The 18037-nt window shown below is 39.4% G+C and overlaps 1 protein-coding gene across 1 annotated transcript in view; it reads left to right on the top strand.

Moving 5' to 3' along the window:
- The window catches only part of LOC146567930 (uncharacterized), a 67079-nt gene that overhangs the window by 40791 nt on the left and 8251 nt on the right, over positions 1–18037 (top strand). The window contains exons 5-6 of the mRNA XM_085283486.1: positions 12686–12724; positions 13007–13016. Of these exons, the coding sequence (XP_085139612.1) occupies positions 12686–12724; positions 13007–13016 (49 nt within the window). The remainder of the gene's footprint in view (positions 1–12685; positions 12725–13006; positions 13017–18037) is intronic.

Genomic DNA, 18037 nt, shown 5'->3' on the forward strand with positions numbered 1-18037 from the left:
ATTTTAGCCCATTGATTGTGCCCAAAGATCAGTGTTGTGGCAGAGGTAACAGGACCCTCCTATGAGATAGCTCCTTCATGCACGCGCAAGCAGAGGTGTCAGCTGCCAGCCTACTAATCACCCTATGCTGTGAGTAATGGCTATGAAAGCAATCACAGAAGAAATGCATCATCTCTGCAGACGCCTGATCTATCAACCTGACTCACTCTCATTTGACTGAAACGCATGCCAACATGAAATATGAAGCTTTGTTAAAGGCAGAGGAGGAGTGGTGGCTCTAGAGCTGCAGAATGTGATAATTAAACACACCCATAAAGACCAATTGTATTTCATATATTGACATGTACATGTTGCGCATTTTCCAGACATCTCCCTGGGTAAACATTTCATGCTTAGCTGTGGTGCATAATTACAATGATTCACTGGTTATATACCAACAGTCATTTTCCACTTCACTCATCTTTCAATTTGTTTCCCCACACGATATCAGCAGAGTAATAGTGGCAGAAGAAAGAAATGGCTCGCTCGCACACCATCAAATAGCTATTTGTCAGAGAGTTTGATGTTTCATGCAAACAAAAGCAACAAGCAAGGCGTTCTCAGCTTCCCAGATTTGTTGATGGCTTGCGCTATGAAGAGGTAGCAGGAGAGACTCGCTGGTTGTCTTTCCCCATCTGCCATATTTGAAGCTGGTTTTGTTGTCATTTTGACTGTGCAGACGTAATTTCACACAGTGGGGATCGTCCCCTCCCCCAACCATTATGGAGAATGCAAAAATTGGCAAAGGGGCTGCTACATTTACTACAGCACGGGGAAGACCGGACGGAGACATCAAGGAAGAGGAAATCCACACAGGCAGATTTTCTTTCAATGAGTGCTAATGTGCCATGACCAAGAATGTCAAACCTGGCCTTTCACACCATAATAGAGTCTCATGATTTATGTTTTGGGCATCTAACAAATGCAATATTTATCATTTTGCAACAAATTACTGCTGCATCTCTGGAAATGAATTCTATAGATTTTCCTCGCGGCTTATTCTGGTTTTCTCTTGAGTGAGGGTTATTACTTAATTAGATGGGAGGAAGGCTCTGTCAGACATTTCCCCTGCCTCCAACTGAGACTTTTGTTACCCCAGCTGCTTGTGTAGAATACTGATCGCCTGGCAGATACTTTAACCAATTACCTGACAAATTTGAAATTTGAAATAATATATGAATGCCATTCCTCAAATCCCTGCTCTTGCTTTACTCTCTACCCATGTTTCGCTGCAGGATGAGTCCCCTGTTTTCAGGATTAGCTGGAATCTAGAATCTTTCAAGTTTTACTGCTCATTAGAAATAGAAAAAAAAACTCTTTTGAACTGAAATCAATTATAATGAAAATTAAGTGTTGTACAAACGAAAGCATTTCATGACATGATGTTAAGAGATGATTCTTTTTTAAACAAAGTGTGGTCCAGTACAATCTTTTCTTTCATTCTAGGCAAACATGCTCAGTTATCCCCTTCAAAAAGGTTTCTTTGCTGAATTTTATTACATGATACACTTGGGTAATAAAATAATAACTAAAGTGCGTAGTGCCTAAAAATGCAATACGTCTGTTAGGAAGTTGCCGTCATGGTCAAGTAAATCTTTAGTCTCATCAGAGCATGAACGGGTCTTCCAGCTGTGTCTCCTGTGTGTCATCTGACAAACTGTAGCTGACGCGTCACGTGGTTTAGTTTGAGCGCTTTCTTTTTGGCACTCTGCCACACCACAGATTCTGGTGAAGGACAAGGTTCAGCTGCTGTTGTCTGCACAGTCCCTTCACTCTGAATGATACAGCTTGAAGCTCTTTCAGAGTTATTGTTTCTTGGCGTCCTTCCTTAGAAGTCCCCTTCTCGCTTGCTTACTCAAATTTGCAACTGTGCCAAGCTCTCTCCATTTCTTAACGACTGATTAAAATGGCATCAGGGCTTCTCGGTGACTTTTAAATGATTTAGGTGGCTTTTATTGAATGCATGTATACTTGGAAATGTATTTTCTTTTAAGATTTCAAACAAGACAAGTGTTTTTGAGTTGATCAAAGTCAAACCAGACTGCTGGTTCTATAGCCATGTTGTCATCTAGAGGAGGCTGCACTTCAACTGCTTAATAACCCATAACATGGCACTTCCTATAACATAAATCTAATAAGAATGTAAAAGGAAGGGTCCTTTTGATTCAAGTCTGCTTTTCCAATGCATTTCATTATGGCATCTTGAACTTGAGTTGGCGGAGTTTGCAGAACAGGGCTGAAATTCAGTGGAATTTGTGGAAAGAATAGCAGAACCAAGTAGTTGAAAAACTTTTCTTGGTCTGAAAAATGAAGCTTATGCTGAAATCTGTGTTCTTTGTAATTTTCCTGCAGGAGATGACTACTATTGTAGTAGTAGGAAAACTGCTCTTTTGCTCCGTTACCTCAGTAAGCTTTGTTCAATTACTAGTTTTGAGTCGCATTTAAAAAAACACATTATGTTCATTTTGTAATTTATGAACCAAAATAAGGTTTTGGTGTTTTGAGAGCCCAGTTGCAGCAAAAAAGCCCTATGCAAGTACCAGTCCATTTAAACTGCTCTTGAAGCTACCACCGTGGCTGTTTTGAATACTTTAATGTGTATTTATGTGTCTTTATTAATCCAGCCATGGAAAATAGGGTTGGTATGGCTCTTAAACGATGGGATCAACGCACACTTACCTGTTTGATGCCTTTTAATATATTTGTGAGTCCCCACTAAGTAAGCATATTTATCTTCTATATAAAAATCTGGTGTATATAATATGATGTGATTCCATTACAGCATGTTCTCTGTGTTTAACCTAATGATTACTCTGCGTAAAAGATCAGGGCACCACCCCTGACTGCCTGAAGTAGAATTTCCACAAAAAGTTAGAAAATAGATTTTTTTCAGTATTTCAATAGAAACAACAAATTGAAAATTAGTTCAGAAATTCCCAAAGTTATTGGGATACTATTATTAATCGATGATTGCTCTTCCAACTTCTCTATCTTGACTTGTAGGTGGCGCAAATTAGTTAATCAGAGAATTACTACATGCTCAAATGTATCCTATGCAACCAGCAGAAAGGTTCATTATGCCATCACTACACTAGTGTGGATAAAAAGGGGGTGGGGTGGCTGTAGCTCAGGAGGTAGAGCAGGTGATCTACTGATTGGAACGTTAGTGGTTCAAGCCCTGGCTCCACCAGTTTGCATGGCAAGTATCCTTGGGCAAGATACAAACCCCAAGTTGCTCTCTGATGCGTCCATTGAAGCATGAATTAGGAAGCTATAAAAAAAAAATTAGAAGAAAAGTGATCAGTTGAATGTTGTATAGAGCGCTTTGAGTACCCTAGGGAGAGTCAAAAAGCAAAAAGCCACATCTAGTATAGATGGGAATGCGTACTTTCTATAGGCGGTGCAGACTGTGTGTGAACTGAAAACAAAAATCTGCAAAAGAGACAAGGTTTTACTTCCCAGTGAGAAACATGAAATACTAAGAATCCTAAATACTGTCCTATAAAAACCTTTTGTGTAGCTTTTCCTCGCTCGCCACCAAATCAATCACAATTGCTGTGATCGGTACAACTGATGTGACCAGTGGCATCTTTCTTACATGTTAATAAAGCCATGCTGAACGGTGCACTATTCTCAGCTGGAGCTCTGTAGCCTGTGGCTGCTCACTAAATCTCAATGACTTCATTAAATCATTACCATGAGTCACGGCATGCAGTGCCAACAGCAATTAAAACACAACAGAAAAGAACAGAGTCCTTGGGCCACTGTTTTGCTCTTGAGACTGCTACGCTTTACTAGATTTGGGAGAATGATTGACATACCAATAGGTCCCTAGGTGGATTAAAGAGCCTTAATCAATATTCAAATTTGTCTCACTCACACCCTTTGCCTGGAGCCAATTGTGCAAACCATGTCAAGTGCTGTCTGCTTTTGTGCTTCAGGCTGATTTTGAAGCAGGACACATTTTCTGTCACATCCAGGAATGTGATGAGCCTCTGAAATTTTAATGGCGCAAATGGTGAAAAATGATTGATAAATGGTGTCAAAGCTTTAATTCTAGTCTCTCCTCTTTTCTTCTGCAGAAACACATTTCTATTCATGAAGTAAACCCGTCATAGCCATGATACCGCATCCTTATGTTTCTTTTATAAAACTCCAGCAAAATGGTAATTGAATTGCAACAGTAGGCTTCCGTCCCTTATGCAGTCTTAAAGAAGCCTTTATCTTAGCAAATGACTGACAGTTGATTATGAAAAACCCAGCTTTTTCTTTTTTTCCTCTTGTGTAAAGACGATCCACCCACACCTTCTGCTTTTGTGTGCACCATTGTTATGGCTCCATTGTTAATGAGTTTAGAATTAACTGTCTGTATTGACTGGAGACCGGAGACCCTGCTGAGGCTGATTGTGTTGTTGAATGGGGAACTGGAGAAGTATGGACAGGGTGCACAGTGTGTGCAGGTGTCTGCTCGCTGTCTAGAAGTGGGAAGGGTTTTTCACAGTGGTCGCACTTCAGTACAGGTGACTGCTGTGGAGCCTGACATCAGGTGTCATCTGGTGGCAATTCATCTTTACTTTGAATTTTATTGTAATTTTTTTTATTTTGATGTAAAGAAAGCATCAACTGCTAAAGCTGGAGCACCAGTTAAAAGAGGGCATTAAATACTACCTAAACTAATCCATTGCACTCAGTTCTACTTGTATACTCAGAGACATTTGGCATTAGCCATTGTAAGCGTAGATATATTTGTATACCAGTTCTTACTGCTTTTTTCCAGCAATGGAAGAACAGAGTGATTAGACACAGCATCTGAATGTTTTCACTCATAAGACAACTTTTATCGAATCATATATAAATATGTATGTATTCATTATGACTTGAAACAAGCCCACAATTTCTATGGAGAAGGAAATTGTATTGTAACCAGAAGAGTTCTCTCATGCTGATCATTAGAAAGAAGGTATTTCCACACTGAGTTCACTTCTCAAACCCAGACTTGGTTTTAACACGTCTGTATTGTTTGACAGCTATTTTGGAAACATTATATTCTTGACTTGCATATGTGCACATGTGCAGTTATGTAGACCAGTTATTTTTTCACCCACGTTCAACCAATTTCTGAATGTAACATTTCTGAACACCTTGCTGGAATTTCTTACCTTAACTTATTACTATTTAGTGGCCAAAGATCCCTGAGAGATCACTGTAATCACTTTTTTTCTTAATAACATAAGAAATCACACACTAATTATTATTAAACGTAAACTCAAATGAATTTTAGGATTAAGCAATGAAGTAATGACATTAATGAGCAGTAGAATCATGATGTGGAAGCAAGCCCAGAAGCTAAAAAACTTCTTTATTCATCCATTTTTAGTGGATGTGGTTTTTCACGATTTTAAGATTTGACATTGTTGTATTGTAGGGTCTTTACCTACAATATGAATGCCTTGAGGTGATTGTTGTTGGCATTTGGCCTGATAAAAACTGAATTGAATTTAAATTGTGTATTTAGATAGGAGTGTACTGGAGGTGTGCATGCAAGTAGGCCATTTAGTTTAAGCCAGCCAAGACTACGGCAACTTTAATGAGTTTTGGTCTTGAGGATATCTGAAGTCAGAGTGCTGCTTATATGCTTAGTTTCCCTGCTGATTGTCAGTTCATTAAATACCTTCAATGCCATTCTTTAAAAAATATCTATCTATCAATGTTAAACACAGAAGATGTCTCATGTGGATCAAGTAGGTGAAGAATTTATAGAAAGACAATGCTGGGAAACACAGTACTATTTAAACCATCTGTCACAGGTCAAGCAATTTTAGTTATATAGCAGTGCTAAAAAGTATACTGTAGTAATCTGGCTGGATGCCTCCTGTGCTTCTGCTACTTCTCTTTCCCTCTGTCCTACAGCATAGTTCTCCAAAATGAGCTTGTGGACAGGAGATGAGATATGATCCTTGGAATTAAAACAGCATTTTCTACTTTGATCATCCAGCACTGTGTGAAGCACTGAAATAAGACTCTTCTTTATCGAATCTCTACTCTCACTCTCCCTCTCTTAATCTTTCCCTTGCTTGCTCACCCCACTCTTTCTGAGCTTGGGGGATAGCTGTATGAGATGAAGAGTTAATGAAGATTTTTTTTCTTCCCCTGCATGAAGACGGGTAAACTCTTGACAACTTTGTACTCTGCTTTTGTTAATCATGTCACGATCAGCTTTCATGCTTTACAATCCCAACCCCTGAACCAGTTAAGCATGAATACTTAACATTGTTATTTTCAAGTCTCTATGAATACGGCTTAAATAACTGCATGAGCTGCTGCTACACAAATGAATCGGGACTGTAGTTGGCCGAATGGCTTCAGCCTTCTCCGTGTAACAATCTCAGTAATCTCCCTGTTTATTTCTTTTCATTACACACCATCTTATTTTATACCACTTACACGCCCTTGTCCTTACACAAACACTCATATGTGGCCATGTCTTCATAAACTGCTACTGAGATGCAACATTGTCAAATAGCCATTTAAGATGCTATCATCTGATATGGAGGCTGACGTGGGATGATGCTAGAAGTGTAGTTATGTAAGCAGCTTTCTCAGGGACTGATAGCAATCCAGCAGGGGAGCGGCGGTGTGTGTGTGTGTGGATTAGGGTTGCCAACCGTCCCTTAAAAACGGAATCGTCCCGTATTTAGAAACAAAAGTACACGTCCCGTATTGAGCTAATAAGGGACGCACTTTGTCCCATAATACAGTGAGAATCAAAAGTAGTCTATAAATGTTAATGGAATTAACGCTTTGTTTGAAAACATAATTCCCAGCCCCTCTCCTGCTTTGTGACCAATGAGCTGACAGCACACTTATGACAATTCGAGTATGACAATTCAGATTATCTCATTGGTCGAGGAAAGGTCGCTTGCGGAGAAAATACCGGAAGACAACAGATGACCACAACAACAAGCATGGCCAACAGGGAAACAAACGCCGACACTGCGGTGCACGTCTCGGACGACAGTACACCTAAAGCTGGGCAGACACTGTGATTTTTTTCAGTCACGTTATTCAGCTCCTGCTCAAACTGCACGATTGACTCGCAGGGATTAGAAGTTTGCAGGTCACGATGCAGGGTCTCACACTATACCGCCCGATGCTCTGATGCGACCTGAGTGCTCACACTGTGCCAACATAACATGAAGGTTATAACAGAAAATCTGTCGCTCGCTCTCTCTGTCTTTCACTCACACAGACACACCACCACCATCAACTTTGCTAAATTGCTAATGAAAAACATGATCAGGCAGCTGTGATTGAGCAGCGATGTAAATCCAACTATTTTCACGGTTGTTGTGGTCGTGATAATTTTGTGATGCCACATCGAAAAGGCTCGGATGAGCTTTCCAAAGTTCTACAAGTGCCTCCATCACTTGTGTCCAGATCACACGCTGCACAGCCGTGCTGCGCCGTCTTTTTCACCGATGTTTACGTGTTTGCGCATGAGCAGTGTGAGCGGCTGTGGTGACACCCTCACGAGCGATTGATGATCGGGAGCTGGTCGTGAGGTGTTAATCGCTTCTCGTTACCCCACGTATACTACACGATGCACGATGAAGGCCAAAATCGGGCCGATCACCAAATCGGTCGCACGACTCAAAAATCGGCTCAAAATGGGCCAAAAATCGCACAGTGTGAGCCCAGCATTAGAGCAGCAATGTTTGTTCCCCTCAGAGAAAGAAAAGAAAAAAGGCTGCAAAAGTACAGGGAGGACTGGGAAAAGGAAAACACCTGGCTGGGAAAGTGCACGATAACACCTATAAAGCGCACTGCACTGTGTGCCGGCGCACTTTTTCCATAGGCATGCTTCTAGTGGTGGGCACAAGAAGAACATGAGGGGCGTGAAAGCTCGGGGAACCCTTAACCAATTTTTTGTCCACCAGGCCACGGCAGAAGCAGATATGGTATGTAAACACTGGTTTGTTGTTTAAACCCTCTGGTTAAGGTTAATATGGGCATGTGCAGTGAATATCAGCGCTATGTGGCCAGAAGTGTAATAATATAATTTATTTTGTGTAATAAACAACTGCAAGGATAGATGATTACAACAAATAGATGACTAATACATAAAAGTAATACATAGATGAATAATGATGATGAGTTAAGGTGCGTAATCATGGGAACAAGCGGGTTTACAAACAGGAGCAGCTGATTAGCATTAGAAAAGCTGAAATAATACCTCAACTGAAGCCAATTGTACTAAATGCACTAAATGTGCACTGTTACAAGAATATTTTTCGTTCTATTGCTTTCTATTAATTTATATAATTTTAAGTTAAGCAGGACAGAGTTCTTTTAAAGAAAGATTTACTTATATTCTCAAAAGTTAAGCATGACAGGCTTCTGTTTAAGAAAGAGACCTGTTTTACTGTGTTAATGTTGTCATTTTGAGCTAAAAATAAATGGCTAAATGATCATTTGTTTCCCATATGGTCATATCACAAAGAATATGCATCTGCTTAAATCAAATTCAAGTCAAATGGTTAAAAAATAATTTCACACACACAAAAAAAGAGCTACCACACTGGGAAGGGTGAAGACAACTGGGTTGCCCGGCCCTGGCCACGAGGTGTCCCTTATTTATTTTTCAGGGAGTTGGCAACCCTAGTGTGGATGTATATTGGGTGTGGGTCTGGGGGTGTGAAACAAATCACACATTCAGTACGCTACATAATATTACACCCAGTGTTTTGCCACAGGTACAGAGATTCACTCCTTCAGGGAATTTGATTTGTTAACATGCTAATGTGCTGAGATTAGCGAAGCAACAAACTGAGCGCGCATCACTCAGTGAGGTGCTGATTGAAAGAAATCAACAACAGGGGAAGTGGGGAAGAAACAAAATGCACATTTTTGAAATTAAACCATTTTATTTACAGACCAAAGATACACACTTGATTTTTAACCAAAACAAATACCAAGCTGTATATGGACCATGCTGCATTGCAGAGTTTGCAGTCACATGACCGCTAATCATGTGACCCTACAAGAATTTCTATTTACAGGGTATCATATGCCCCAAATTCTAACTGCATTCTTCTGCTGTATTAAGTAATTCATTTTAAAGACAAGTCCTATGACTGAACTATGGAAATATGTAGCTTGCTTTAAATGATCTTGAAGTGATTGGAGGCTCCTTCCATCTCAGTAAACCAGTGAGGCATCCCAACAGCTGCTCTGCATGTTACGCTGAAGGTTTCGAGTTAGCTCATTACAATGATCCATTTGTTGTGATGAATTAATAATCATTTTGTTTGACTGTGTGTTCAGCTCCCAGGCTGCATCTCCACTATCAGCAAACATGGCTAATGTGATTTTAGGCCAACATATGCTACTTTTTGCGTCAATATGAAATACAAGAGTACGCGAGGAATTTGTAGTCATAAAAAAACATTTAGTTTTATTGCAACATGCATCACAGTATGGCAGCAGCCCCTGAAGTCAGTATTCCCATCATGTTGCTCGTTAATGCTCATTACTATCAGTGATGTTTACAGCATTGATTGCTGGATGGAAACAGATTTGTGAATTATGAACTTCTCAGTAAATATCAGGGGGCCAAGTTTTGCCCATTTTATTGGCTCATACTTTTTCCCTCACCTTGGGTCTGTGTTTATTATGAACACATGCCACGTTTGGGGCTGACATTTGAGCAGGCCGACTCCACATCATTGATTTCAGGTAGTCCTGCTGATATGTCAGGGCCTACAGGGGCATAGGTGGCTGGAAATGCAGCTGCGGCCCTGTAGAACAATCTTGGGCTGAAAATTTGAGCAAACATTGTTCACTTCTGATGGTGGGTGTGCTGGCAAGGAGATTTTCCTAGGAAAGGAGGTCTCCCCTGTGCACCCACTTCTCTCTACAGCTTCCACAGCCAGCATCAATAAATGTATGTATGTGTAACCATCTTATTCCATGTAAGGAGCACATCTAATGTCGTATACTGTTGAGCTTTTATATTTGTAACCCAGCTTTTGATTTATCTAATTTCTTAACGGACTGTTTGAAACCTTTAATTTATCTGGTTTCTCGGTATTTAAGAAAATGCAAAATAACTGACTGCTTTACATGGCAACACTGTGAAATGAGACAGTTGTTTGCTTGTGCAACGCTGAAGGGAAATGCTGAATCTTCCTGTAGCAGTCTTCAACAATATGAGTTTCTGTTGACTAAAACACTGCACACATCATAAAATACACTGCATAATGCTGACTCAGGAGAACAGTAACTAATGCTCAGGTATCAAGGTTTCTTGTCACAATTTGCTTCTAAAAAATGTGCATCAACCCTCAGGCTGGCATGAGAAACCACAAATAGGGCTGGTCTTTTGCAGCTCTTACAGCAGGGTCACAAAGAGATGAATTGCCTGCATTACCTCCAATAAAGAAAAGAAAATATATTCTGTGGCTACTAAAGCTGAAGGTTTATGGAAGCTACACATTTTACTAGGCTTTAAACTGAGCATAGATTTCACTGCAGGTCCCCAACGCTCCCATGCTGCAGGAATACATCCACATCTTCCTCATTATCCCCCTCACCAAGCATAGGGCATCAATCAGGTGCATTGAGCGTGTTCTCTGGGGGAAACACTCTGCAACCATCAATACGTCAGCCTTGCATCACATGTCTTATAGATTTATCAAGTCATTTATTATTTATTGATGTGAATAAAACTCAAGGTCATCTTGTAAGAGTCTTCACCCATACTGCTTGAGAGCAGTGAAAGCAAGGGTTTGATTTCAGTGGTCTTACTGCTCCTGTAAGGTCACAACCTCGTGAGGTCAAAGTGACCATAGCTAATCTGATGAAGAGGTTATCATGAACTACTCATCAATAACACTCTACAGCAGCTCAGCTACTGATATCATAATGAGCACATTCAAATATATATGTCAAAAGATTCAAATGAAAAAGATACATGACTCAGCTTTTCTTTCAATACAACCCGTCTTAGTATTTGTTAGTGTATTGCCCTACCTCTCCACCAAATATTTATGACAGATGTTTGCTCTAATTAGTTAGTTTTTTCCTCGTATTTTTGGAAGATATGAGCTCATTATTTTTTCAGCTGCAGGCAATTCCAAGCTGCTGTATGTTGTTTCTATTTCAGCTTAATAAGTCAAAAAAGTTAAAGCACCTTTGTTTAGATATAGAATCAGCTCAAAATCAATAAAATGATACAATCAATATATGAATTTACTACTACTATGATAGTAACAAATAATTAATTAACTATTAAAATGACACACTAAACCGCTGTCTGTACGTCTGTTTATTCGTAGCTGAGCAAACACACAGTTTTTCGGTCCACCGCCTGCAGCTGCATGCAGTTCTTCACTTTGAAAATTGAAATAAAAAAGGAAAGCTTTGGCATACATTATGCTTTTTTTTCTTTCACTCCCACCATTAAATTGAATATAACATATTTAATGGTGTAGCCAGATCGCATTTTGGCAGCCGCTGGTAACCATGAGCTTTGTTGCTCTCACTATGTTGTTACAGGAGCTTGTTTTTGGAGCAATAGTGTGTCCACAGTTAAAATACCTATTACTAGCTTAGTTCTAAATCATATTTTATGTAGTTTTACTATATAAAGCGTCAGATAAAATGATCTGATTTCTCTGCTATGGGTGGTTCTTTACAATATAAAAGGGAGACAGGAAAGACCCAGTAAGCTATACACTACAGTGAGCACACTAGTGTGTCCATGTGTCTTCACTCTGTTGGGTATGTGTACTTTAGCATTTCATTACTGAGGTGTAGTGTTTGCAGATTTCTCTCACAGGGGATTTCACATAAACCACTTAATGTATATGTATAACTACACTTAAATCTGCAATTCATGCTCATCAGTATATCCGCAGTAAAATAACACCCCCACCTTTTGTCATGAATGTATTATAGAGTCGTTGGGTTTAAGGTCAGAACTGGCATGCACACCATGTAGACACAGAGCTGGGGAAAATATCCTTGTAGCTGCGTGTTGTTGTGTGGGAGGCAACCACGATGAGAAGCTGATGTTAAATCGATGATGATGGATCAAAGTGCTGCATGGCTGGAGCCCTGCGGTGTTAGGGTGTGCGGAACAACAGTGACTTTTGCATCTCTTCCTTTCTACTCATTAGCCTCTTTGTCTCCCCTTTTACCCCAATTCTCTCTTCATCTTGAAACCCTCTCTGTCTCTCCCCTACATTAAGAGAAATGCAATGTGTGTCTGAATTTTGGAGTGGGGAGAGAGGTGACTTGATGCTTTGTGTCATGGTGTCAGGTAGAATCAGACACTAGCAGATGGGAAGAAAAATATTAACCTTTAATAAACAATCAGTATCGGTGCACAAAAAATGACCTCACTTTTGGTAACATTTTGCCTGTAACCACTATAAAAGACATGTTTGTCATGAGTGAAGCTACTACGCTTCAGTGAGGCTGAATTTTGGCATGTAGAATAACAGCAAAATGGTTGTTTTCACCTCTGAACAAGACTATTGTAAATTTAACCACATGCAAAAACAATAACTGCCAGTTATTCAGTGTGATCATGTTCTATAACCATCCAAGTGGCAGAATCTAATCACTTGGTTCTGTTTTCTAGGAGAAAAACATTGGCCGGTCCGCTCCCAGAGTCACCATGGTAGGGATGGCTATTCTTTGTTAAAGGTTAAAGCTGCCTCTAGCCACTTATTTTACATTTGCTTTATGAACCTGTTAAAGATTTATACAGATAATATAAGATAATATCAACTTCCTGCGTGTTTGGAGGCAGCTTATACCTGCAGTGTTAATTGTAGTGAAGTGCCTTCCCATTGATCTCTATTTGTATACTCAGTATATAACCTCCTACTTGACATTTAGCTTTTCTGTCTATGTAACAAGTGCACATGTGTAGTCTGGTTCATTTGTGTGCTATTTTTAGGGGTGAAACGGTACACAAAAATAATTAGTATGGTTAAAAGTCTATGCAATGTTAAAACAAGTTGAAGTTGTGCATAATAAAGACAAACATGCTATGTCACCCTTCTGCAAAGAATATTTTTCCAAGCCTGAAGCAGCAGAAAAAACAGATTTATGAGGAAATAGCCAACCTGGTTTTGTCCAAAGCTATAATACGAAACAACCAAATAACTGGCACTTTTGAATCAGCTGTGATCACTGGTGGTTTTTCCTTAAAGCATGCCTCCAGTCATGTCTGTAAGGTTGCCTCCAACACATTTTGGTTGTCATGCAGCCGCTAACTGGACTCTAAAATCCTAAAATAGTTAATTGCACATTAGAATTGTCAAGTCATGGTTAAAAGAAAAATATACCTCTTTTTTTCAATTCCAAGGTTTTACATATCAGGACATCACAAAAAATGAGAGATGAACAAAAAAATATATCAAGTCATTATTTAAGAAATATAAAAGCAAAATGTAGAAGCACTGAGGGAAAAACTAAGTGCGCCCAATGATTCAGTAGCTTGTAGAATCATTTTTATTAGGAATAACTTAAATTAATCATTTCCTTTAAGGCTTTGTCAGTCTCTTCATTGAGGTTTGCAGAGATTTGTTTATACACAGCTCTCATGTCAAGGTCATGCCACAGCATTTCAAATAAGCTGAGATCTGGACTGACTGGGCCATTGCAGTGCCTTGATTATTATTTTTTTCCCATTTTTTAAATAGATTTGCCAGTATGCTTGGGATCATTGTCCTGTTTCATTACCTTATGTTACCTGTGAGACATTTAACTCCAGAATAAGTTGGTACACAGTACTGAGTCTGTATCCCAAGATCCGCCACCGTGTTAGATAGTTGGTATGTCATGCAATGATGTTTCTTTTAAAGAGAAGTGGCTAATTACTGGCAACCTTTCCAAAACATGTCATACTTGTTCAGTTTTTTTCTAATTGTATTGTCCTGAACTTTAACGTGCTTACTGAAGTTTATAGATCCAGGATGTAAGTTTTTGTAATTCCTCTGCAAACTGGTCAATTTTATTTTGGGATGCATTTTCCCTGGATGTCCATTTCATCATCACTCCATTACAGAACTTTGAATTCGTGGACAGATTGTTTGGAAACAAGCTAATAAACCTAATCAGATTAATGAGTAGGACCAGATAATGTTTTAGGTTGTCCTGATATGTAAAACCTGAGAACTGAAAAGGGGCGGTGTGGTTTTTTTTTTACCCTAGCTCTACCTTTCTTCATCCAAGCTTTAGTTCCACGTATTTGGTAGACTCAGTGAATGTGGTGCACTAGTCTGTGTCCAGTTTTTGTCATTTTGAATGATAGCCGGGTGGTGCCTCTTATACATCCAGGGGCTAATACATACATTAGTATGTTGTTGGACAAAAGTGGCGATCTGTTAAAGCTCTGCAGATGGGACCATCTAACTTGAGATAACAAGTTTCCTTTGCATTAAAATATAGACTTAATTAGTCTTACGCTAATTTAAAGGCAAACTGAACCCAATGCCCTGTAACAGGCTATATGTATGTACCGTAACACCCCTATCTAGTTCTGTTTAGGTCACTGGTGTGGTAATGTGGGCTTGCCTATAAGAAAACACTGTTAAGAGGAGATTTGCACTAAAAAAGTTTCAGCCTACTTATTTAAAAATATATATTTTTAAAAGCTAACCAAACTAGGACAGACTTTTTGTAAACAAGAATATTCTGTACCTCCTGATGTTTGTTGAAGCTGGCCCACATTATATGACTTTTTTTTTTTTAAATTGTGCTGTGCATTAAAATCCAACTGGTCTTGTTTCACGCTTGTGTTCTAATTCCTGCCCTTTGGACTGTATGTTTTGAAATGTTTCACTTTCTATGTGTTGTCCTCTTTACTGAATTGAATGTCCTAACCTCTATGGTGTACGTGCTCTTCGATTCTGTCCGTCTCAGTGGAGAGGAGGGCTGGTCTATGAAGGCATGGATAAAGGCAGTTTTGATGATGTTACTTTTTTAATTTTAAGAAGACATCAGATAAATCTGTCCTTATTCTTGCTTACGATATACGGACCCTCCTCTTCCTCCTCTACCTCTTCTTCGCCCTCCGCCTCCTCCCAAAGGAAGTCTGCTTTTCAACAGCCTGCAAAAGGAGTCGGTTGGTATGTCGATCAACTGTGAAGCAGAAGAAACTGATTCTTTTCTGCTGAGGTATTATTCCTACAGTGCGCCAAGCGATGAAAACGGCATATTGTTACACTGTTTGATTTTCAAGAAAGATTATCTTTAAACCCAGGGAGCCACTGTGGCTTTGTGGCGAGAGAACCGAGTGTAACCACGCAAGCTTTGTAGGAACATCATGACACACCACTTCAATAAAACGGATGCCTTATTGCCTTTTAACACTTGGGGTCACAGTCCACAGTGGGTTCAGTGTCTATCACATTTCAAAATGAACTGGGTATGAAGTCCATCTCAACCTCTTGCCCTTCCCCTTCCCTGCTGAGACTATCATGGCACATTTGTCAAGCAGCAGAGGCAGTGAATTGTCAAGTAACTGCTTGGCCTTTGGTGTCTTGGGGGTGATTGTGAGTTATGAGATAAAGAGCGATACTTACTGGCGCTGTGGATAGACACAGTCTGTGTTGTATTTGGATTTTACTGCACTTGGAAGAACATAGTAGCAACCCTCTTTGTTAATGTATTTATCTATGAATGCATAATAAAATCTGAGTATTTCTGTGCAGCTATTTGCTTCCAACAATTCAAAACACTCATTAACAGACATGAGGTAGAGATCAGTCCGCAACCTTGGCCATGTAGCAATACACTGTGTCTGTAATACTAAAAGTATACAGACAGGAAACCGCTCCAGTTACTGTAATTTTTAAAATTTTCATTAATGTATGTAATCGAACTCGCTGCTGTGAAAAATCAATAAATAATTTAAAATACGATCCAAACCTTTCATCTGATTTTTAAAGCCAGTGACAAGTACAGCATACGGATGAGAAAAAGATAGTGTGTTACTACATGGTTTTGTTTAGAACTTGTTTTGTGAAACTGACCTGTAATTCAATCGTTTTTACTAGCTGTGTAGAGCTGCACTTTATTTTAGTCATTACCTGCTTCTCCCTCTGTTCTCCTTTCACTAATGTGTGGCAAATCCTTTCTTTGGTATTTCAGGCCATTGAAAAAAAACAAAACAGATTTTAGAGATTCCGGGAATCCAGTTTCCCACTTAAATGTAAAAATCATTTGTCTCACACCCTAAGAAGGATATATAATTGGTGTCCTGTGTTGTTTATGACTGACTAATATAGGCTGTATGGCTACTGCTTTCCTACTTGTGGAATAAGATTCTTTCATAGTCTAAAGTCATCAGAAAGTAGCTATATGTACAAAGTAAAGTTAACAATATATTCCACACCTGCTAGCTGGTGAACACAGTGGCATAGTGAACAGTCAAATAAAGAGTGAGCCATTCAGAGGTGGATTTACTGGTGTTTGTCAAATCATTGTTCTGCTGCATAACCCAAGTGCGCTCAGCCGACTTTCTCCTTCAGAATTTTCCGGTAGAAAGCAGAATTCATGGTTCCCTAAATTACAGCAAGTTGTCGAGGTCCTGAAGCAATGAAGCACCAACAGACCCTCACAATACCACCACAATGTTTGACTATTGGCATGATGTTCTTCTTATGAAATGCTGTTGAATTACATGATGGTACAATTAGAAAATACTTATCCACACAGGGCCGGGTGGGTCTGGATGGTTGTTTCCTTTGATAAATGAAATCATCATTTAAAAACTGTATTTTGTATTAACTCAGGTTTTCATAGTCTAAGATTAAAATTCATATAAAGATCTAACATAGTGAAGTTTGACTGAGAAATTACAGAACTGTGTGTGAATATGTTTGTCATATCTTTGCAAGGCTATAGCATATCAAATATATCTATGATATGAATTCTAGAGTTTAGTCTCAAGTGGCTGAAAAAGACAGCAACAAGGTTTCAGAAAACCTTGGTTGTGTGAGAGCTGTTGGATTTGTTAATGGCAAACTTCGGTGCTGAATTATCAACCCGTATGCCGTTAGCTCATTATTTTCAGTCTTGTTTCCATTGCCTTTGCATATACTGTTCATCATCGCCGCTCTTTCTGCCAGTACATAACACCACGCTGTTGTCAGGCACGAGAATTAAAACAGCTACATTTAGGATGGTCATAATTTTCTCCAAAGGAAATCCCGTCATATTAATTAACATGATGTCAATGTGATGTTATAGTTGAGTATTTATTACAGAGTTTTATTTGCAAACAAGTTCCCTGCGCTTTCTTTAATTTGAAATGTGTTTTGCTGATACTGCAAAGTAATGCTGTACAAAGTCTTTTTCCTATCTGCTGAAATTTCTGTTCTCATTGTTTTTGTTATGGCCTTAAAGTCAAATATTTAGTCTAAGCCTTTTGTCGCTTAAAATTGTGTTTGACAGATAAGAGCCACTCAGTTAAGAATGAGCACTGAGGGCTAAAATTAGATGGGGTAAAAGTGCTATAAATATAACTTATAAGCATTATCACTAGGATTGCAATTGGGTCAGAGTTAAGCCTCCTGCTCTTCCAGTGAAATCAGAGAGGAGGTGGGGCCTGAAGCTTTGTCCCTTACTTACTGAGTGAAGTAGGGCTATTATGGCAGTTAACATTTAGCGATTAAATGTGAACAGTCTTTGTCAGTTGGTAAATGTCAAGCCCATGGCGGCTTTCCTTTCGTCTACCTTTGCTGCGAGAGGAAGGGAAGGGACATGTTGGTGCCACTGGGCTGTCAGCTGAGCCAATGGGACATATACTGCATATCTGTCACACTCATTCTGCACAGATTCTGGTGCATAGATACACGCATGCACAGTGTAACCCCACTGTCACCACCTCCATCTCCTCTGGGCCTTTTATAATGCTGGTAGCTGCTCTAGCTAAGGCTAATGGGATGGCAGGGCTGCTGGTTTTAAAGAGGGGTGTCGT

The sequence above is a fragment of the Mchenga conophoros genome, linkage group LG8 (genome assembly GCF_057382185.1).
Source record: "Mchenga conophoros isolate Kocher_MC1m ecotype Shallow Benthic linkage group LG8, M_conophoros_male_GT1.1, whole genome shotgun sequence".
Lineage (NCBI taxonomy): Eukaryota > Metazoa > Chordata > Actinopteri > Cichliformes > Cichlidae > Mchenga > Mchenga conophoros.